The following is a 16867-nucleotide window of genomic DNA, read 5'->3' as shown; positions in this document are numbered from 1 at the left end:
CATCTCCAGTGTTCAGTGAACTTTATTTTTTTGTTATCCTCTGAGCTAAAAAATAATAATACAAAGATTTATTCAGAAGACAAAATAATTTCACGGAGAACGTGTGGTAGCTCGTTTCCTTGCATGAGAGCAGATAAGATTTAGATTCATGACTATGTTAATGCAACACTGATAATCTTTTGTAGTGGAAATGTGATACCTGGAGAGATACTTTTTATTATTCTGTAAAAGCACTGGTTTCACAGTAGTGGTCAGCAAATTTAAAGAAAAAAAATCCAACACTTGTTTAAGTCACTGTTTTGATGGCCTTTCTCTCCATCAGCACAGTTTTTCTCTCCAAGTGCACTCTGACAGGAGGGAAGTGAAACACACTGAAGGCAATGTTGCGGTAACCTTCTATGAAGGTCAGAGGCTGATGGGTGTCCTGGAGTAATTCTATCTTGGTCGCATTAGCCTCCATCAATAGGTGCGAGTACATCTGCATAGCTGGGCTCGTGGGGCTCAAGTCCTCACGTTTGTCATATCTGTTGAAAATGGGAAGTAAAGTGTTAAAAATGTTTAAAATAATATTTTAAGTTTACTTAAAAAGCTAAGATAAAAAAATAAAGCTGTATTTATTTTTGTCACTTTGATGATGTAACCTGCTTCATAAGGCTTTCACAGACATGTTTATTGAGGTCCAGCATGTCTGACCTGCCTTTCCAAAGTATTTGTACTGCAGTACCTATTCTGAGATTGTAACAATTTCCCCATTTCCAAATGTTACCCATGTTATAATAATTGAAAAAAGCTAAAACTGACAATACAGATACTGAAAACTGAAGTGAGGCCAAATTTTTTTCTGAATTCTAAGCTTAACTCAAAACACACACAAAAAAATAGAAAATTTAAAACTGTATATATATAAAAAAAAAAAGAAGATTGGTGGCCAGATTTCAGATCAAAATAAAACACCAACCTCCAGTTTTTGTTTAGTTGTAGGAAGCGTGAAACTCCAGTCTCAGCAGTGTAGGTGTCAATGTGAACAAATACATCTGAGGAAAGACAGCAACAATGAGAGTTCACTAGAAAACCACGATTCTTTATCTCCTGCATTTCTGACAGACTTTTAAATATGTAACTGTGTGAGCGCTCCCTTCAGAAAGAAAAAAAAAAGCTTGATGTGATTCCAACCTGCTGAGGCTGGCAACAGCCGGTGTAGTTCCTGCATTCCTCTGCCTCCAGGGTAGTTGTGGTGAGAAACATAGAGGCAAATACCAGAGTATGCCGTGTTTGCCAACAGCTGGCCAACCACAAATGCAGAACCCAGTTTGTATATCCAGGATTTCTGGTAGTTGCACAAACTAAATCACATAGGAGGAGGAAAAAACAAACAAAACAGTAAAAAGCATGACAAACAGCTTCAGCTCTCCAAATTTCAATGTCAATTTTAAGAGAAAGGAAACTTTTTAGGATCATTCACTCTTCTTTCAATATAAGGACAGGTGCCGTACGTTTCAGCTTACATGAAAGAGCAACCACGCGCAGCCACCAAACTGAGCACGGGAAAAGTGTATATGATGAAACGCAGCTCTTTGTGGGGCAACAGTGAGTAGAGCAGAATGAAGCCCACTGTGGGCAGCAGCAGTGCTCTCATTCGCCTGTCAAGGAGGCCAAGGGGGACAAAGAACAGCGTGCAGCCCAGGGCGCGAGGTACAGCAGAGTAGAAGTACCAGAGAAATGGAGAGGTTTACTGGGGAGAATAGTCAAGGACTGCTATAACCAACCAACAACAAACCAACAACAATGTCATAAAATTACCTGAATTTTAACTGAGCTAGAATGCTAAAGGAGACTGGACTCATACAGGAATATTTTAACAAAGGGCATCAACATGCTGTTCATCAACACGCTTTTAAGATACCATGAAACTAAAACATTTATTAAATTAACAGTTATAAACTAAGAAATCTGTTGCTGTGAAATTGTGCAATACAAATAAAATGACTGAAATATTCAGTCCAACAAGGAAAGTAATTTTTCCACAGTCAACAAAGTCCTAACTCTAACAGTTATCCTCTCCTACTATTTCCATAAAGTGAAATGTCACATTTTCTAATACATTGTGTTTTTCTTGTGGTTGTCATTTCCCCCCCATAGTTTCCCAACTATCAAACAGCTAAGCAAACAGGATGTGCTGGAATAAATCAAAGGATATTCCCCAGTTGGAACTTTTGTTGAGAATGGTGTTGTACCACAAAACCTGGCCTTCAGGCCACAGGAGCTTCCTCCAGAAGAAGGTATCAACAGCCACTGTCAGAGCTGCAGGAGACAAAGGAAAGCAAACACAAACAGTGATCAGCACGTTTTTAATATTGTTAGACATACACTGTATTTATTATAGATGAACCACTAACCTAATGACAATATCCCAGCAGGAACAGTATATTTCAGCAGCTGCAGCAGCCCCAGCTTCCTGCTCAGGAGCGACATCAGTAACATGAGGCCCATAAAGATGCACAACTCTGACCGGAACACAATGATGACCAAAGCAGACAGGGAGATGAACCGGCCATATCTCTGAGCCATCCATGATGTGAATGCTATAAGAACTGGGCCGAGAATTTTACTCATCATTATAATGCTCGATTATTTAAGTTCCAAAAATAACAAAGAAAGAAACTAGAACTCAAATGAGAGCTGATGGGTTACCTAATGGCAGGGCGAATACATTGGGCAGTGTCCTTGTGCTGTAGAACATTAAATGAAACTGAGATGCACATATAAGGCAGAAAAGGTCTGCAACTGTGGAGCCAAACTGCCTCCTTGCTTCTCTCTGCATGTGCCACAGTGCACCGATGACGCACACTCCCAGGGAAGCTCGGACTGTGCAGAAAGAACAGCACATTAAACATCTCTTTAGAGCTTTTAATTACCTTTACATCTCAGTGGTTTGGATACTAAACAACAAAAAGTGAGATGGTACGCTACCTATAAGCTGTGTGTAGAATTTTGGTGCATCCAGCAGGGAAGAAAGAAAAACAACAGGGGAGGAGAGCGTGGAGAGGAAGAGGGGGCCAAGGAAAGTCCGCGGCACCACACCGGGGAACTCATGATGGTCATACTGAAAAGAAAAAAAAAAAAAAAAGGTACTTTCTAAGACTTATACAGCCACAAATCACTGTGATTTAAAGTGATTTAAAATTTATAAATGTGATTTATAAGTGATTTAAAATCCTTTAAATCACCGTATAAGTGATTTAAAGGAGCTCAAAAACAAGAGTAGATAAAACAATCTAATCTCTCGCTTTCAATCAAATCACATGACCCTAAGCAAGACCTGGAATTTACCCAGATGTCATGGATTTTTTTCTCCCTTTTTATCAGAACAAACAAGTAAACTGTCTAAAGCATCTCTGTTATGTTAAAGTCAGGACTCTCTTGGCTGTTCTAAAACATGGATTTCTTCTTTCTAATCATCCTATAGTTGGTTTTTCATTGTCTTGACTCTTCTAAGCTTCAAATCATGGAGTGATGCCCCAGTATTTTACTGTATGTATGTTTTTGACTGAATTTTGAATTTATTACTCTCTGCATGTCCAGATATCCAGACCATAAAAAAACAAAAATAAAAAGCCAAACCATGATCCTCCCTCCACCGTGCTTTACAATGTCTTCACAGCATTGTTTCACCCCCTACACTGTACAGTGCATGCTTCTTATAAAGGTAAACCTTTGTCTAATCTTCCCAGAGAAGATTTATCTAGTAAAATTGAGCAACATTCAGGCATTCTCATGCAAATTTGAGATGTGTTGCAATGTATTTTTAAGTCATTCTCACAGTTACTCTGTCATCTGTGGAAGGATACTACTGACAGCTCTGTACCATGTAGTGTAGTTCATCTTGTAGTGAACACCTAATTAAAAATATCACAAGCTGTAAAGACTGCTGCAAATATTTTTGCTGTCTATTGGGTTCGTTTTTGTTTTTCCTTTTTGGGGGGTCCAAGTTTCCTAAGCCCTAGTCCAGTCCTAAGTTTCAGGACTGCTTACTGTGCTCTTGACTTATTATTTTTCAGGACACCCTCATCACAGGGAACACAACAGTCCTGCATGTTATCAAGTTGTAATATATTGTGATAAGCAACATTGTAATAAACAATAAAATAGAACAAAAGCATTGATGCCACAACAGAACAGAATAAAGCCCAATAGATACTGATATTGAGTAATTTAAAAATTCCGATATATCAACTTATTGTTTTTCTTTCAGGCACACAAAACATAATAAATGTCAGGGAAATCTGTTTATGTGTAGTTGTTTATGAGTCTTTACGAAGGTTATAAGACATTTCTGTTTAAAAATGTTTTATTGTCATAACAAGATCAGCTGGTTGTTGAGTTTGTGGCATTTCAAACAGGTTTTGCCAGGCTAGCTTCAGAGTGCCCTCTGGTGTACATGCAATGCAACATCAATACTCCGAAAGGTGATACTCCAGTCTCTTCTTTGGATTTTTTAAATTTTAAATTTCTTATAAATCTTGATAGTGATATATCAGAGCACTACAATGAAGGCAGAAAAGAACTGCAAAGCAATGTTAATGCTGAAAGCCAACACTGTAGGTCAAGTCTAGTCAGTTACAAAATTTAGTGACCCTAATATTAGTCCTCATTAGGACCACAGTTATTGGTGGCCTCCATGGCATAAATCCAATAGGTCTCTCTTTGTTTGAGGCTTTGATTTTATCCCCAACCCTGGCATCAAAGCTCGTAGTTCCCAGTAGGGTCGAGTTACTCCCATGATGTGCTTATGTGTAGTGCGTTTTGCCTTACAATAAATCAGGTTAAATAGGAACAGTATACCTATGTTCAGCCACCCTGTCCCTCAGTTTTGGTCATATTTTTCCCCATGTTTCAACAGAGCTCCTGTTATCTTCTCTTGTTTTATTGTGAATGAATGTATTTTTCTAATATTGTGACGTGAATGGGTGAGGATAAGACCACATTTATTTTTTTCTTGTAGCTATAGGTTTACGATGGAACAGTCCACACCGCAGTATAGCTGTCAAACTACTGGTGTGTATGATTTTTATAGCAAGCATCAATAGCAAGCAGAATGTTTGGGACGTAGCATTACATCAAAAGTAGGATTTAAACTGTACCCGCAGCTGTCACATTTTTTTTTTCATAATGTACCTTATATTTAACATCTTTAGGGCCGTAAGAATGGTATTCTATTTTTTAAAATGACAAAAAGGGAAATTGAATATTACGAATGTTTTATTTACATCCACGGGTGCTTTCTGTGTCCACTTAGCTTATTAACACATCAAATGGCTGCATGCTTACCTTGTCAAAGTCAAGTCTGTGATACAGAAGGTCGTGTGCCGCCTGTAAGTTGAAGCTCTCCTCAACCTTAGTGAACGGGCAAATAAATAAATGCAAGAGAGCCACGGAAGCTAATAAAAACAACAGTGGTAGCCCCAAAACAGTCCTCTTTTCAGCCATGACAGCTGAAAAAAAAGAGAAAAGGCTAGTTTTCACTTCCGGCAGTCGCAGGAAGTGAACGATGCAACTTTTACTTTGGCTAAGACGTTGAGGGGTTTTTATTAGTAGGGCTTTTGAGAAATATTATTGAAACCTAATTTTAAAAAAATGAAAAAATTTTTTTTGAATTTACCTGCGAGCTTCCTGAATTTTCCACGTGGGGATGGGGTTTTTTTTCTATTGTCCCGCGCGTGGCGACTCACGATTGGTTTTCCATTTTATTGACAGGCGGTTACAGCCAATCACCACAAGCCACAATTCGATTAAGACGCTGACGCGGAAAACTAGAACCGCTTCAGGGTTGTTTTTTTTTCCCATGTAACCGGCATGTAAATACCATTTTGTCACGCTTTGCATAGATAACGCTATTTTTCATCTAATGTTAGGAACACCTCGCATAGATGTGTCCGACCGCTGCAGCACTTTAACATCAGTGAAAAGCTTGCGTGCTAGTGGCTGGAGCGCTCGTCTCCTGATATGAAATTGTGTGAATTGATCTGCTGAGATGCTGTCCACCGGTCCAGAGCTGCGGCTGCTGCGCCTTTTGTCTTGCTTAACTCTTGTCTTACTTTGTCAAGTTACTGACGCCAAGAAGGATTTAAAAAGCGCCTGCAACACCTGCCGGCAAATCACCGAGAACTTCAACAAGGTCAGTGAGCGTTTGCAGACCTTCTTCCTTTGTGTTGTTTTTCATTGTGTTGACATGAACATACGTCAGTCTAATGTAAGATGCCTGGGTGTCCTTTACTCAGTGCAGGGTCCTTCTTATTTCTGGGCTCAAAAATTAAAATGTCTGTGTTGTATGTCAGGGCTTCGAGAGAACAGCAAACCAGAACTTTGGAGGAGGAAACACAGCCTGGGAGGAGAGGAAATTGTCTAAATATGAGACGAGGTGAGACAGCCAAGAGCCCAGCCTACAGGTCACCCTGCCACAGGTCCTGTGATCTGAGCTGTTTACGTGTTTACTTTTCACCAGACCTGCTTTCCATCAAATGAAGTTGTTTTCTTTTCTTTTCATGCAAATATAAATCTTCTTGTACATTTTGAGATGTATGTTTACAATCTCAAACTAACTTGTGCACTTGTCTCGTCTGCTGCTTTCCTTCCACCCCAGCGAGATTCGGCTGATGGAGATCGTGGAGGGGCTGTGCGACAGCAGCAGCTTTGAGTGCAACCACATGGTTGAGGAGCACGAGGAGCATTTCGAGACTTGGTGGTTCAAGAGGTGGGTTGATGCAAATGACGTGGTTGGATTTTAAAGGGGACCTAATGAGTGATGGACACATGGTCAGGCAGGCTGGCAGATGCTGATCAGGGTTGTTTGCGTTGTTAACCTGCTGTTAAACCTCGTCTCTTCCTGCCTTGTTTTCCTGTTGCAACACAGGAAAACGAAACATCCCGATCTGCACAAGTGGTTCTGCATAGAGACCATCAAAGTGTGCTGTCCAAAGGGAACATTTGGACCCGACTGCAATGGTGAGAATTTACAGATACACCCCCCAGTGCTCCAGTTATTCCCCCCCCCCCCCCCCCCCCCCGTGTTTCATCTTAATTTTAGGGCTTCCAATGTTATTATGAAAACAGGTTGCTTGTGTCATACAACTTTTGCATTTTTCCAATGCTGTCCCAAGTCGTCAGATCTGTAAAACATCTACTTGCAAACAGTCCATTTCTAATTTGCGCCTCCTGTCTTCACCCAACTGTCACTCAGGAATAAATGTCGGTGTGTGTGCAAGTGGCCCTAAACATGAGCTATGTCATGAGCAATGTTACACCTGACATCTTAAAGGCAGTTTAACAAAACAGTTTACGATGCATCTGTGGCACACATCTTATTATACTGACATCACTTTAAAATGAGGCTCACTAAGATGTGAGATGAGGAGTCAGGGACAGTATAGAGTGGGGGGCCATATTTGCAACTTATCAGCCGTATTTGAGCCTCCTTTCAAACCAAATTAACATGGACAACGACTACTTGGCAACCACCTACAGAAGTGCAACACATGAGGAAAAAGGATGTAATACAAATTTATGATTTCACACATTACCGATCTTCTATTTGTTGTGCCACAGGACCTTTAAAGAAAGATGCTTTTATATTTAGTGAGAGTTTTTGACATAAACATTACCATTACTGAACTATAGTGTTCAAACATCAGTGGTCTCTGTATTACTATGTATAGAAAAACAGTGGCATTGAGTGTTTTTGGTTTTTTTTGTTTTTTTAAAAAGAAAAAAATCTACCAAAAAAGCTGCAGAAGCTACCGTGCACAGAAAAAGAGAGATCCCAAGAGCGAGTTGTAAAATTTGGTTTAAAAGCACAAAAATAATTTGTCTGTCTTCATTTTTAAGCCTGTGTGGGGGGTTCTGAGCGACCCTGTCACGGGAATGGTGCGTGCGATGGAGACGGGACCCGTGGGGGAAACGGGAAGTGCAGCTGCCACCACGGTTATACGGGCGAGTTCTGCCTAGACTGCATCGACGGCTACTTCAACGAAGTGAGGAACGACAGCTTTTCTCTGTGCACAGGTAAAAAAAATAAATAATAAAAAACTCAGTTTACCTAAATAATAGAGGTGGGGATCACCATACATCCCACGATACGATATTATCACAATACTTAACGCACGATACGATATAAAAAAAATTTTTTTTAAAAATATTTTGTGATATTCAGATTCTGTACATAAAGGTAAACTTTATCAATATTCATTTTATCTAATATCAAAGTCTCACTCTCAGTCTTTCTCTCATTTCAGTCAGTTTTATTGTTGACAAACTGAACGGTTTGTATTACAGTCTAGTCCAACTTAACTGAATGCAACCATCTGGTACAATTATAGCTATTCTGAACTATGCAATTTATGAAAACTATGCAGCCCATTCAGCAACTGAAGAATTTGAAAGTAAATTAAAACAAAATATAATTTTACGTTAAATAAAAGTTTTAAACTTAATTAAAATAAAACATGTCTTAAATTAAAATAAGTAAACTGTCATGTTGGTGCCAAAAAAAAGTTAAACACATTTGGACAGTGAAGGAATGTCAGGATTCTTGCTCAGAAAAAGGAGCTGATCAACATGCTCTGAAGTCAGAGCATGTTCCAGTCCACAAAAACTTTTTTTGTAACAAAATATCGATTTCTGCTGTCCCTGTAACGATACATTATTAGCAAACAAAATATCACGATACTACACAGTATCGATTTTTTTCCCCCACCCCTACTAAATAAGTTACCTGCTGTTGCACCAGAAACTCATCACCAACATGAACGTACTGATGGAAATTTGGTCTTCACTTCTGCAGAATGTCACTTCTCTTGCAAGACCTGCACTGGAGCAAACAATCAGGACTGTGATGAGTGCAAGGAAGGCTGGGAGGAAGACGACCAGGAAACTTGTGTAGGTAAGACAACGTGTACTGGCTCTCCATGCTACATGACATTCTCTTAACAAAAGTACTCAGATAAAGAGGTCATCTGAGCTATTGTTCTTGCTGTTTGGGTTCCATCATTGTTCCAACTTTGATTATTATACCACTGGTTGGATAAACCTGCAAATCTCCGATCTTTTTGCTGTTTCATAACAATTTATTGACTACACAAATTGTTGCGAAATCAACCAATAATGGACGGGTTAGTTATATTTTAAACTCAGAACAGTACCAGACCTCGTAAATTCTTGAAAATGTTATTTTTAAGTACATTTATGTTCATTTTAAAACTTGATGCTAGTAGCACAAGTCAGAATGCTAGCACAGGTTCGTCCAATTTAGCCTCAGTTTTCTGTTCTTGGCTAATACCCGGTGTGGTCTTCTGCTTCTCCGAGGTTTGATCTGCTGTTTTAGAGATGCTCTTCTGCATACCTTGGTTGTTTGTTTGAGTTAATCTTGCCTTCTTGAAGGCTTGAAGCAGTCTGAGGGGTATATTATGAAGTGAGATTAATGGCCATGTCAAGCTAAAAGTGGACTAAAAGGCTACATGTATAAAGGCCAATTTATACACCATGGAGTCCTACTTTAAAGAACTGTCATAGGTTTAACATTGTCTATTAGCCTGGATTTAAGAATTAAGAGTTTAAAATCATAACTCAGTGGAAAAATGAGACTAAAACTAAAACGTGGTGTTTCATGTCTACTTTAAAGCAGGGTGACGCGCCTTCACCCGTACCTCTGCCAACCCCTGCTTGATTCGTTCCTTTATGTACATTTTCCAGTGTCTCACACACACTCTTTTGGCTGTGTACACAAATTATGGGGGCGTACGCCATAATAAGTAGGTTTGGTTGAGCACAAGAATGACAACATTACAGGGCGCAAGTTTGATAACATCATGGAGAAGCTAACGGCTCTCCAACGGGAGATTTAGAGACCAGTGTTGGACTGTTAGAATTGCTTTGAAATTCATGTGAGCTGTTCGCACTAAAGTAAAAAGCACCATCACTTCATGTGGATACCCTTTCAGCGCCAGCTGCGGTCGCAAGGCTGGAGCCGAACAAAAACACCCTGATAACGACTGTGTTTAGACTGTTCCTTCCCATTCCATGCAAGGCCACCTGGGTTGGCTGGAAGACTGTTTACTTCAATACTTCGTTAAAATGCTACACTAGTGTAATTACAATCAAATGAGGTGTGTGTTAAGTTGCCTTAACCAGATCCTATACGTCAGCGGTCCCCAACCCACCTGTTGGGGACCTGTAGTGGGTTGCAAGAGGTCAGGGTGTGAAATTTACCGCTGCTATGTGTGGTGTGAAAATGAATGTTGACCTTTTGGCTGGGGTCAAAGAAGGCATGCCCAAGAACATCCAAGGGTTCGATCCGCCGGTTAGCATCCAAGTCCAGCATTAGTTTAATCAGGCTTACCAACAAATGCTGATCACTGTGGCATCCTGTTCTCATTTTCAATCAGGTCAACAAGACACTTAAGCTTTAAGTGTCGGGTTTCTTGTGGGTGAGTCCTGTCTGATATTCAAATTATTCTTTTGTTTTAAATATATTCAGCAGTGAACACTGCAGCTTTCTTCTTTTTCTCAAGGACAGTCTCAAGGATAGCCTGGTGGCTGGCCCTGAGTGTGTATGATGAACCGGATTACCCGGGTAAAGCAGCAGCCTCGTAGCACGCTCCAAAGCTATTTAGCCCAGAGACCACGTTTCAATAATTAAATGGAATCTGAAGCATATCCTCTGGTGGCCTGTACCAAAGAGCCTGTGCACAGACACGAGGAACTACTGCGGACACATGACATGATAGGCCAAAGTCCATAACTTTGACTTTGATGGGACACTGATAGTGGTCCACAACCATTATGTTATCAGGTTTGCAGGCAGCACGTATGATTCTCATAGAACTCAAGTGGGATAGGTCAAACGGGTTTTATTCCCGGAGTTCATAATTTAAGAATATACATTGCTCAATGTCAAAGGAAAAAGCCGTCTCACTTTACAACATTGGAAGTGTCTGGATCCAAGCGTTTCAACTTCTCCAGGATGGAAATGTCACATTTTACCTGTTTACAAAAGTTTCATGGTGATTCTTGCTGTATTTGATAGTCACACATTGTGTTGTGGCATTTGGTTACAAAACAAAGTTGCCTTCTGTAAGCAAAGCCTCCACCAAAACGGGACCTTGACACTGTCAGGAGAGTGACTGATGTCCATTTGATCAGGTTCCCCTGGAGACGGGCACCAACTGCTCTTTGAATGGTCACAGGTGAATCTTGAGGCAGTGTAATAGTCAAACATTTTTGCTTTCACCCTCATTCTGCACCCACAATAGATAAAGCCAGAAGAAAAATGTTTTTGAACACAATTAAAATATAATGATCTATATCATATATATGATGCATATAAGAACTCTTTGAGGTTTACAGAGAACGGTCTGAAACATAGAAAATGTCCAGTGAGCTGCAGTTCTCTTGATGAAAATGCCAAAGTTCAGAAGAGAATGGCCAGACTGCTTTGAGCGAGTGGAAAGGCAACAGTAACTCAAATACCCGCTTGTTATAACCAAGATATGCATAAGAGCATTTCTGAACGCACAACACATTGAAGTTTGAAGCAGGTGGGCTACAGCAGCAGAAAACCACACCGTGTGCTACCCCTGTGACCTAAGAACAGGAATCTGAGTTCTCACCGGCTCACCAGAAGTTGGAAACTATGAGTTTGGAAAGATGTTTCCTGGTCTGACGAGTCTCAATTTCTGCGGCAACATTCAGATGTTGGGGTCATAACTTGGTGTCGTAAAATGATAAGTCCTCAGTATCCACAATGTTCAGAAAACCTTGGAAAATACTGATACTGAATATGATCGCAATTTCATATTGGCACTGATGGGCTGCCCCAAACACACCCATGTGAAGACTTAGCATTACCTATTGACTGTGATGATCATCAGTTCATCATTATTAATAGGTGGATTTAATGCTAGTTCAGTCCCTCTAAGTGTTATATAGGAAGCATTTCCTATAAACAAAACTCAGGTCGGTCAAAATGAAAACCTACGTGACAGTTTTATAAACTGCCATTTTTAAATAGTTATATAGTATGATTCATTTTGCATTCACTCAATCAAAATTAATTTCCTATCTTTTTGGGAATACAGTATAGCATATGTACACACAGAGCCTGAATCAAAACGCCTGGCTTAACAGGGAAAGTTGATAACCACAGAGGTAATACTTATTATGTCCAGCCAAGGTTTTAATTTTGTCAAACCATTCCCCTCTGACCTTCACCATTAACATCCAGTTTTGCCCCTGAGATCTAATCTGCAGACACTCACATTTTTTTGTGTTTTCACTCTGTGGTAAAGCACACAAAGAATGATCAGCAGATGGCGCTGTGTGGTTGCCAGCCTGTTTGATGGCTCTCTGTCTGATGTGTTGCAGATGTAAATGAGTGTTCCAAAGACCCTGTTCCATGCAAAGAAGATCAGTACTGCCTCAACACAGAAGGTTCCTACTCTTGCAAGGGTAAGAGGTCATATGCCAAACAGTAGCTTTTGGAGCAGTGTGGAAATTTGCTTCCAGTGAACTTATCGCTGTTAGGTGTTTCATATTACAATGTCTGATTGTTATCCATTTACTGACAGTTTTGTGAGACCTATCTAACTTTATTCGGTATGTTTGTTCCTCAAAGCCTGTGATAAAGTTTGCTCCGGCTGCACTGGAGCCGGTCCCGATAACTGCCAGGCTTGTGCCAGCGGGTACCAAGACACAGAGGGAACCTGCACAGGTATTATTCACTATTTGAAAGATTTCTGACACTACGTTAAAGTATCAGTCTCCACTTTGAGTTTAATACAAATGAAGCCAAAAGAAGCAGTCCTTGGAAGTAAATTCTTAGTGCTTCCATGCTGGCGACCTGTCTAGGGTGGACCCTGCCTCTCGCCCTATGACATGTCATTGATGTGCATACTGTAAGCATGAGTCTCTCATCACAGTAGGATGCAGGCTTAACTTTAGATCACTTTATATTTGCATATTTACATCTTCCCTTTATGTGTCTTTAATTGTTGTAATAAAAAAAGATATTGTGAGCTCCAGACTGCTGTGGATGGACAGAACCTCTTAATTCTACCCTTGGAAAGTCTGTTTTAGTTCCCCTTAACTGATGTCACATTTGTAAGGATAATGCATTTTTGGGTTGCACCCATGAAAAACTTCTCTATACATTTTATCTATATATTCGATTTTTATTTTTTATTTTTTTTAATGTATTTATTTAAATCTTTGCCAGATGTGGATGAGTGTTTGCAGTCAGAGCCAGTGTGCACAAAAGAGCACCAGGAGTGTGTCAACAATCAAGGCAGCTACACGTGCATCTGCTTTGAAGGCTACGAGGAGCAAGATGGGGAGTGTGTGCAAACACAACAGCCAGGTGAGGATGAGTGTTGGCATGAGGTAGCACAATACCCATTCTAACAAGTTTTCAGTAGTAATGTAGGATGTGAGGATGTTATTTAAGCAACATGTTTACTTTGTGTGCTTCACTGACTGCAGTGTGATTAATTCTATAAGTTTTCCTATGTTAGATACAGCCGAGGAGTCGGAAGCATCTGAGGCAACCGCGAGTCCACACGGAGAGCTTTGATGTCACAAACGGGGACCAGGAAGAACAAACTGTTGACATTGCTGCACATTCGAAGCCCCTCCTTCATAAAACTGTCAACCACATGCACTTAACGAAACAACGAGAGCCGAGAGGACGTCGATTTCCAGCAGAGGATGATTAACAGAGAAAAAAAACACACACCTTTTACGCTCTCACCATGCTGGGTGTTGCTTTTCTCCAGTGTGCTCAGACTCGTTGTCTTTGTCTTATATGGTTTTAAAAAGCAACGATGTTTCAATAAAGATTCATTATGTGAAGTTTATCAAAAACTGACCGACGTCATCGGAATGCGGACGCTTTCAGCTTTGGGAGTTTTTGTGTATGTTGCAGCAATCATGCATTACCACAGGATGGCAGTATAGTCTTATGAAATAAAGACGCTCCAGCTTTAAACCATCTGGACAGGACTAGACGGTGCTTCTCTTGCCCTGATATCGCATAAATATTTTGAAGCTAGGCCAGATCACAGCTGTGTATTGTCCATTATATTCAATATCAACATCATTCTTATTTCCACCAACATTAACCCTCACTTATACCACACGGCCCGGTTCTACATGACGTCTGCTTGGTCTTGCAAACCCGAACCATCACCTACCCTTGATTGGCATGCTTTTTGGAAAGGCCCTTCCTCTGGCCCTGTGGGGATCAAAACACATTTTTCTAACCTAAGTCTCACCTTGCGGTAAATCTTCCCAGCTTCCTCTGTGATGATGTCAGCTGTTTTGACTGCAAGGCCCTCTAAGACATAAGAAAGGGCAAGTAAAGGCCTGTCTAATCTAGCAGTGAGGCAGCAGAGAGCCCACCTCTCTGCCTACTGTTAACTCCACCATATGGAAAGGGGTTTTCTGGAGGCATAGGAATATGGGGTTCACCAAACATATATATAGATAGATAGATAGATAGATAATTGCCAAAGCAGAAAATTAGTAGAAGGAAAAAAATGAGCAAACTTGTCCTTCTTTAAAATTCATGACTTATAGCTCTAGCAAGACTGTTTTTTCTTTAGGAGAGCACCAGTATGAGTCAGCGTACTGACTAATACATGAGTCAGTGTACCTATTATTGATGCTACAACACCCATCTAGGTGAGTTTAGCTGTTATGAGATGTACACTGTATTTGTTATGATGCTTCCACCGCCGCCTCAGCCGCAGACCAGCTCAAGCGGGGATCATCATGTCGCGGCGAGCTGATGCAGAGTGACCAGGCACCATGAGTAATCACTGTAAATTCACCTGTTTTTTTTTTTTTCTCTGACGCACAGGGCTTTTCTTATTTATTGCACTCCGAGGCAGTGGCGCAGCAGAGATTTTGTGATTCACTCACAGCGCCCGTCTTATCAGGCTGTGGCACAAAGTGGGATTCATTTCACTTATCTAAGATGCACAGTCACTCTGTTTGGACTGCTGACTTTCTGGAGTCGGGGGTATTTCTTGAAGCTGAATGCCAAAATGTGAGATAATTTTCTGCGATTATCAATGTGGTTCTTGTTGTCACAGTTTGTGAATGTTCTGTGGTTCATGCTCACTTTACTTCCCCTGGAAGTTAATCATCAGTGTCTCAACAAAGTCAGAGAAGCAAGTTTCACAGGTCTGAGGCTATCTTGTATTACATCTGTAGACTCATTTCAGATTCTTAGTACCCTTTCCTGTAGTAGGTTTTACACGTCATGTTAAATACTGTGCAAAAGTCTCAACCCGCCTATCATTTCTTAAAATATTTTGTTTCCAAAGAGCCAGACCTTCTTCTCACTTTAAAAGTGGCTTTGAGCAATAGCTCTCCAAAGGTGTCTGAAGGTCTTTCAAAGTTTTCTTTGTCCATTGGTTAGTTTTTCACTTATGGTCAGGAACTTTGCGTTTTTAGGGCTTTGGAAATCGAAGTGAGTGACGTTAGGTTGAGGGTCTGAGGACACCTGAGGAATGGAGAAGAAGTGTACTGGTGTGTGAGCATCATTCTTGTCTCAGGAACAAGAGTAATTTGAAAAGCTGTAGTGACTACAGAAGGTTTTGATGAGCTGTACCATGAAGACATGGGAAAGAGTTTTCCAGGTTAAGAAGAGGTGACGAGTTGCACTGTGTCTTTCTGGATCTGTAGTACTGTAGTGCAGGGCATTTTTGAGGACAGTGGTAAGGTGTGCAGTAGGAGTGATGGATGGATTCGAGTTGGGGGTGGGACTATATCAGGGATCGGCTTTGTAAGAGAGTGCCAGGAGGGTGGTGACTGCTTGAAGGATAGCAGATTTACAAAGACGGTAGTGAGAGCTGCTATGATGCATGGTTTTGAGATGTTGGTCAGATTGAAAGACTGAGGTGGCAGAATTGAAGATGTTATGGTTTTAGTTAGGAGTGGGCATGACAGACAGGATGAGAAATGAGTACATCAGAGGGTCAGCTCAGGTCGAGCAATTTGGAGACAAAGTTGCAGAGACAAGGATGAGATGGTTTGGAATGAGAGGAGAGATAGTGGATATGTTGGACAAAGGATGCTGAAGGTGGAGATGCCAAGCAAAGGGAAGACCACAGAGAAGGTTAATGGATGTAGTGGGATGATCTGATATCATCGTGTTGGTGTTGTTCCCAGATCATCATGAAAATGTTGTTCCAGGTTCAACATTGCAAGTGACCAATCACATTGTTGTGACGTTATTCTTTTGCGCACCAAGCTATTCGTGCATTTATGAAATTCCAATGTTGCAAGGACAATATCAATTCTGCTTACCGTTTATTAAAGGGTTAGGGTCAGGGTCCGTTGATCGGCGAACAGAGGCGGTTTCTCGCAGTTTAAGTACAGTTTTTTTGTTTTACGGTGGTTTTTCTCGAAGTTGCAAAAGTCTGACGTCACAACATTCTGATTGGTCACTTGCAATGTTGATCCTGGAACACCATTTAGTATGATGATCTGGGAACAACACCAACACGACGATATCAGGTCGTGCGATGTAGTGAGGCGGGATTGGCATGATACAGGAAGATATTGGGGATAAGGTGAGGCAGATATATCGCTATGGTGACCCCTAAAGGGAGCAGCTAAAAGAAGTGTCTCTAGGCACTTTATTACTAGCAACCTGTTACAAAAAATCATTGTTTTCTTGTCACTTCTTTAGTTGAATCTATGAAAAGGTTTGTACACTAGTACAGTAATAGAACATTAGTTCAGTTGATAAATCTACTGTTCACCGAAGCCTCATCAGAAATAGTTTCGGTGAAAGGGAAGAAAACACTGAGGA

At 40.6% G+C, this 16867-nt stretch overlaps 2 protein-coding genes across 2 annotated transcripts; one reads left to right on the top strand and one right to left on the bottom strand.

Annotated features, from left to right (window-relative positions):
* Positions 1–6: 6 nt before the first annotated feature.
* alg12 (ALG12 alpha-1,6-mannosyltransferase) lies at positions 7–5516 on the bottom strand. Its single transcript, XM_085252649.1, has 9 exons — positions 5329–5516; positions 2971–3103; positions 2692–2865; positions 2397–2591; positions 2199–2301; positions 1506–1730; positions 1174–1343; positions 959–1034; positions 7–524 (listed from the first exon to the last, which is right to left on the bottom strand). Exons 1-9 carry the CDS (start codon positions 5485–5487, stop codon positions 287–289), a joined length of 1473 nt encoding a protein of 490 aa, XP_085108775.1. The 5' UTR covers positions 5488–5516; the 3' UTR covers positions 7–286.
* Positions 5517–5788: 272 nt separating this feature from the next.
* On the top strand, positions 5789–13908 carry creld2 (CRELD disulfide isomerase 2). The gene is made up of 10 exons (XM_085252650.1): positions 5789–6175; positions 6336–6418; positions 6641–6751; positions 6911–7002; positions 7882–8058; positions 8837–8935; positions 12415–12498; positions 12665–12760; positions 13265–13405; positions 13560–13908. The coding sequence occupies exons 1-10, from the start codon at positions 6032–6034 to the stop codon at positions 13616–13618; spliced, it is 1086 nt and encodes a 361-aa protein (XP_085108776.1). The 5' UTR covers positions 5789–6031; the 3' UTR covers positions 13619–13908.
* Positions 13909–16867: the final 2959 nt, after the last annotated feature.

This window comes from Mchenga conophoros, linkage group LG17, assembly GCF_057382185.1.
Source record: "Mchenga conophoros isolate Kocher_MC1m ecotype Shallow Benthic linkage group LG17, M_conophoros_male_GT1.1, whole genome shotgun sequence".
Taxonomy (NCBI): Eukaryota; Metazoa; Chordata; class Actinopteri; order Cichliformes; family Cichlidae; genus Mchenga; species Mchenga conophoros.
This window is presented reverse-complemented; position numbering and strand designations above follow the sequence as displayed.

Coding starts and splice junctions, on each gene's coding strand:
- alg12 (XM_085252649.1), bottom strand. CDS start 5,487: ATGGCTGAAAAGAGGACTGTTTTGGGGCTACCACTGTTGTTTTTATTA. Junction 3,104..5,328: donor ACAGACTTGACTTTGACAAG/GTAAGCATGCAG, acceptor TTTTCTTTTCAG/TATGACCATCATGAGTTCCC. Junction 1,035..1,173: donor GCTGTTGCCAGCCTCAGCAG/GTTGGAATCACA, acceptor GTCTTTCCTCAG/ATGTATTTGTTCACATTGAC.
- creld2 (XM_085252650.1), top strand. CDS start 6,032: ATGCTGTCCACCGGTCCAGAGCTGCGGCTGCTGCGCCTTTTGTCTTGC. Junction 6,176..6,335: donor TCACCGAGAACTTCAACAAG/GTCAGTGAGCGT, acceptor GTTGTATGTCAG/GGCTTCGAGAGAACAGCAAA. Junction 7,003..7,881: donor ATTTGGACCCGACTGCAATG/GTGAGAATTTAC, acceptor TTCATTTTTAAG/CCTGTGTGGGGGGTTCTGAG.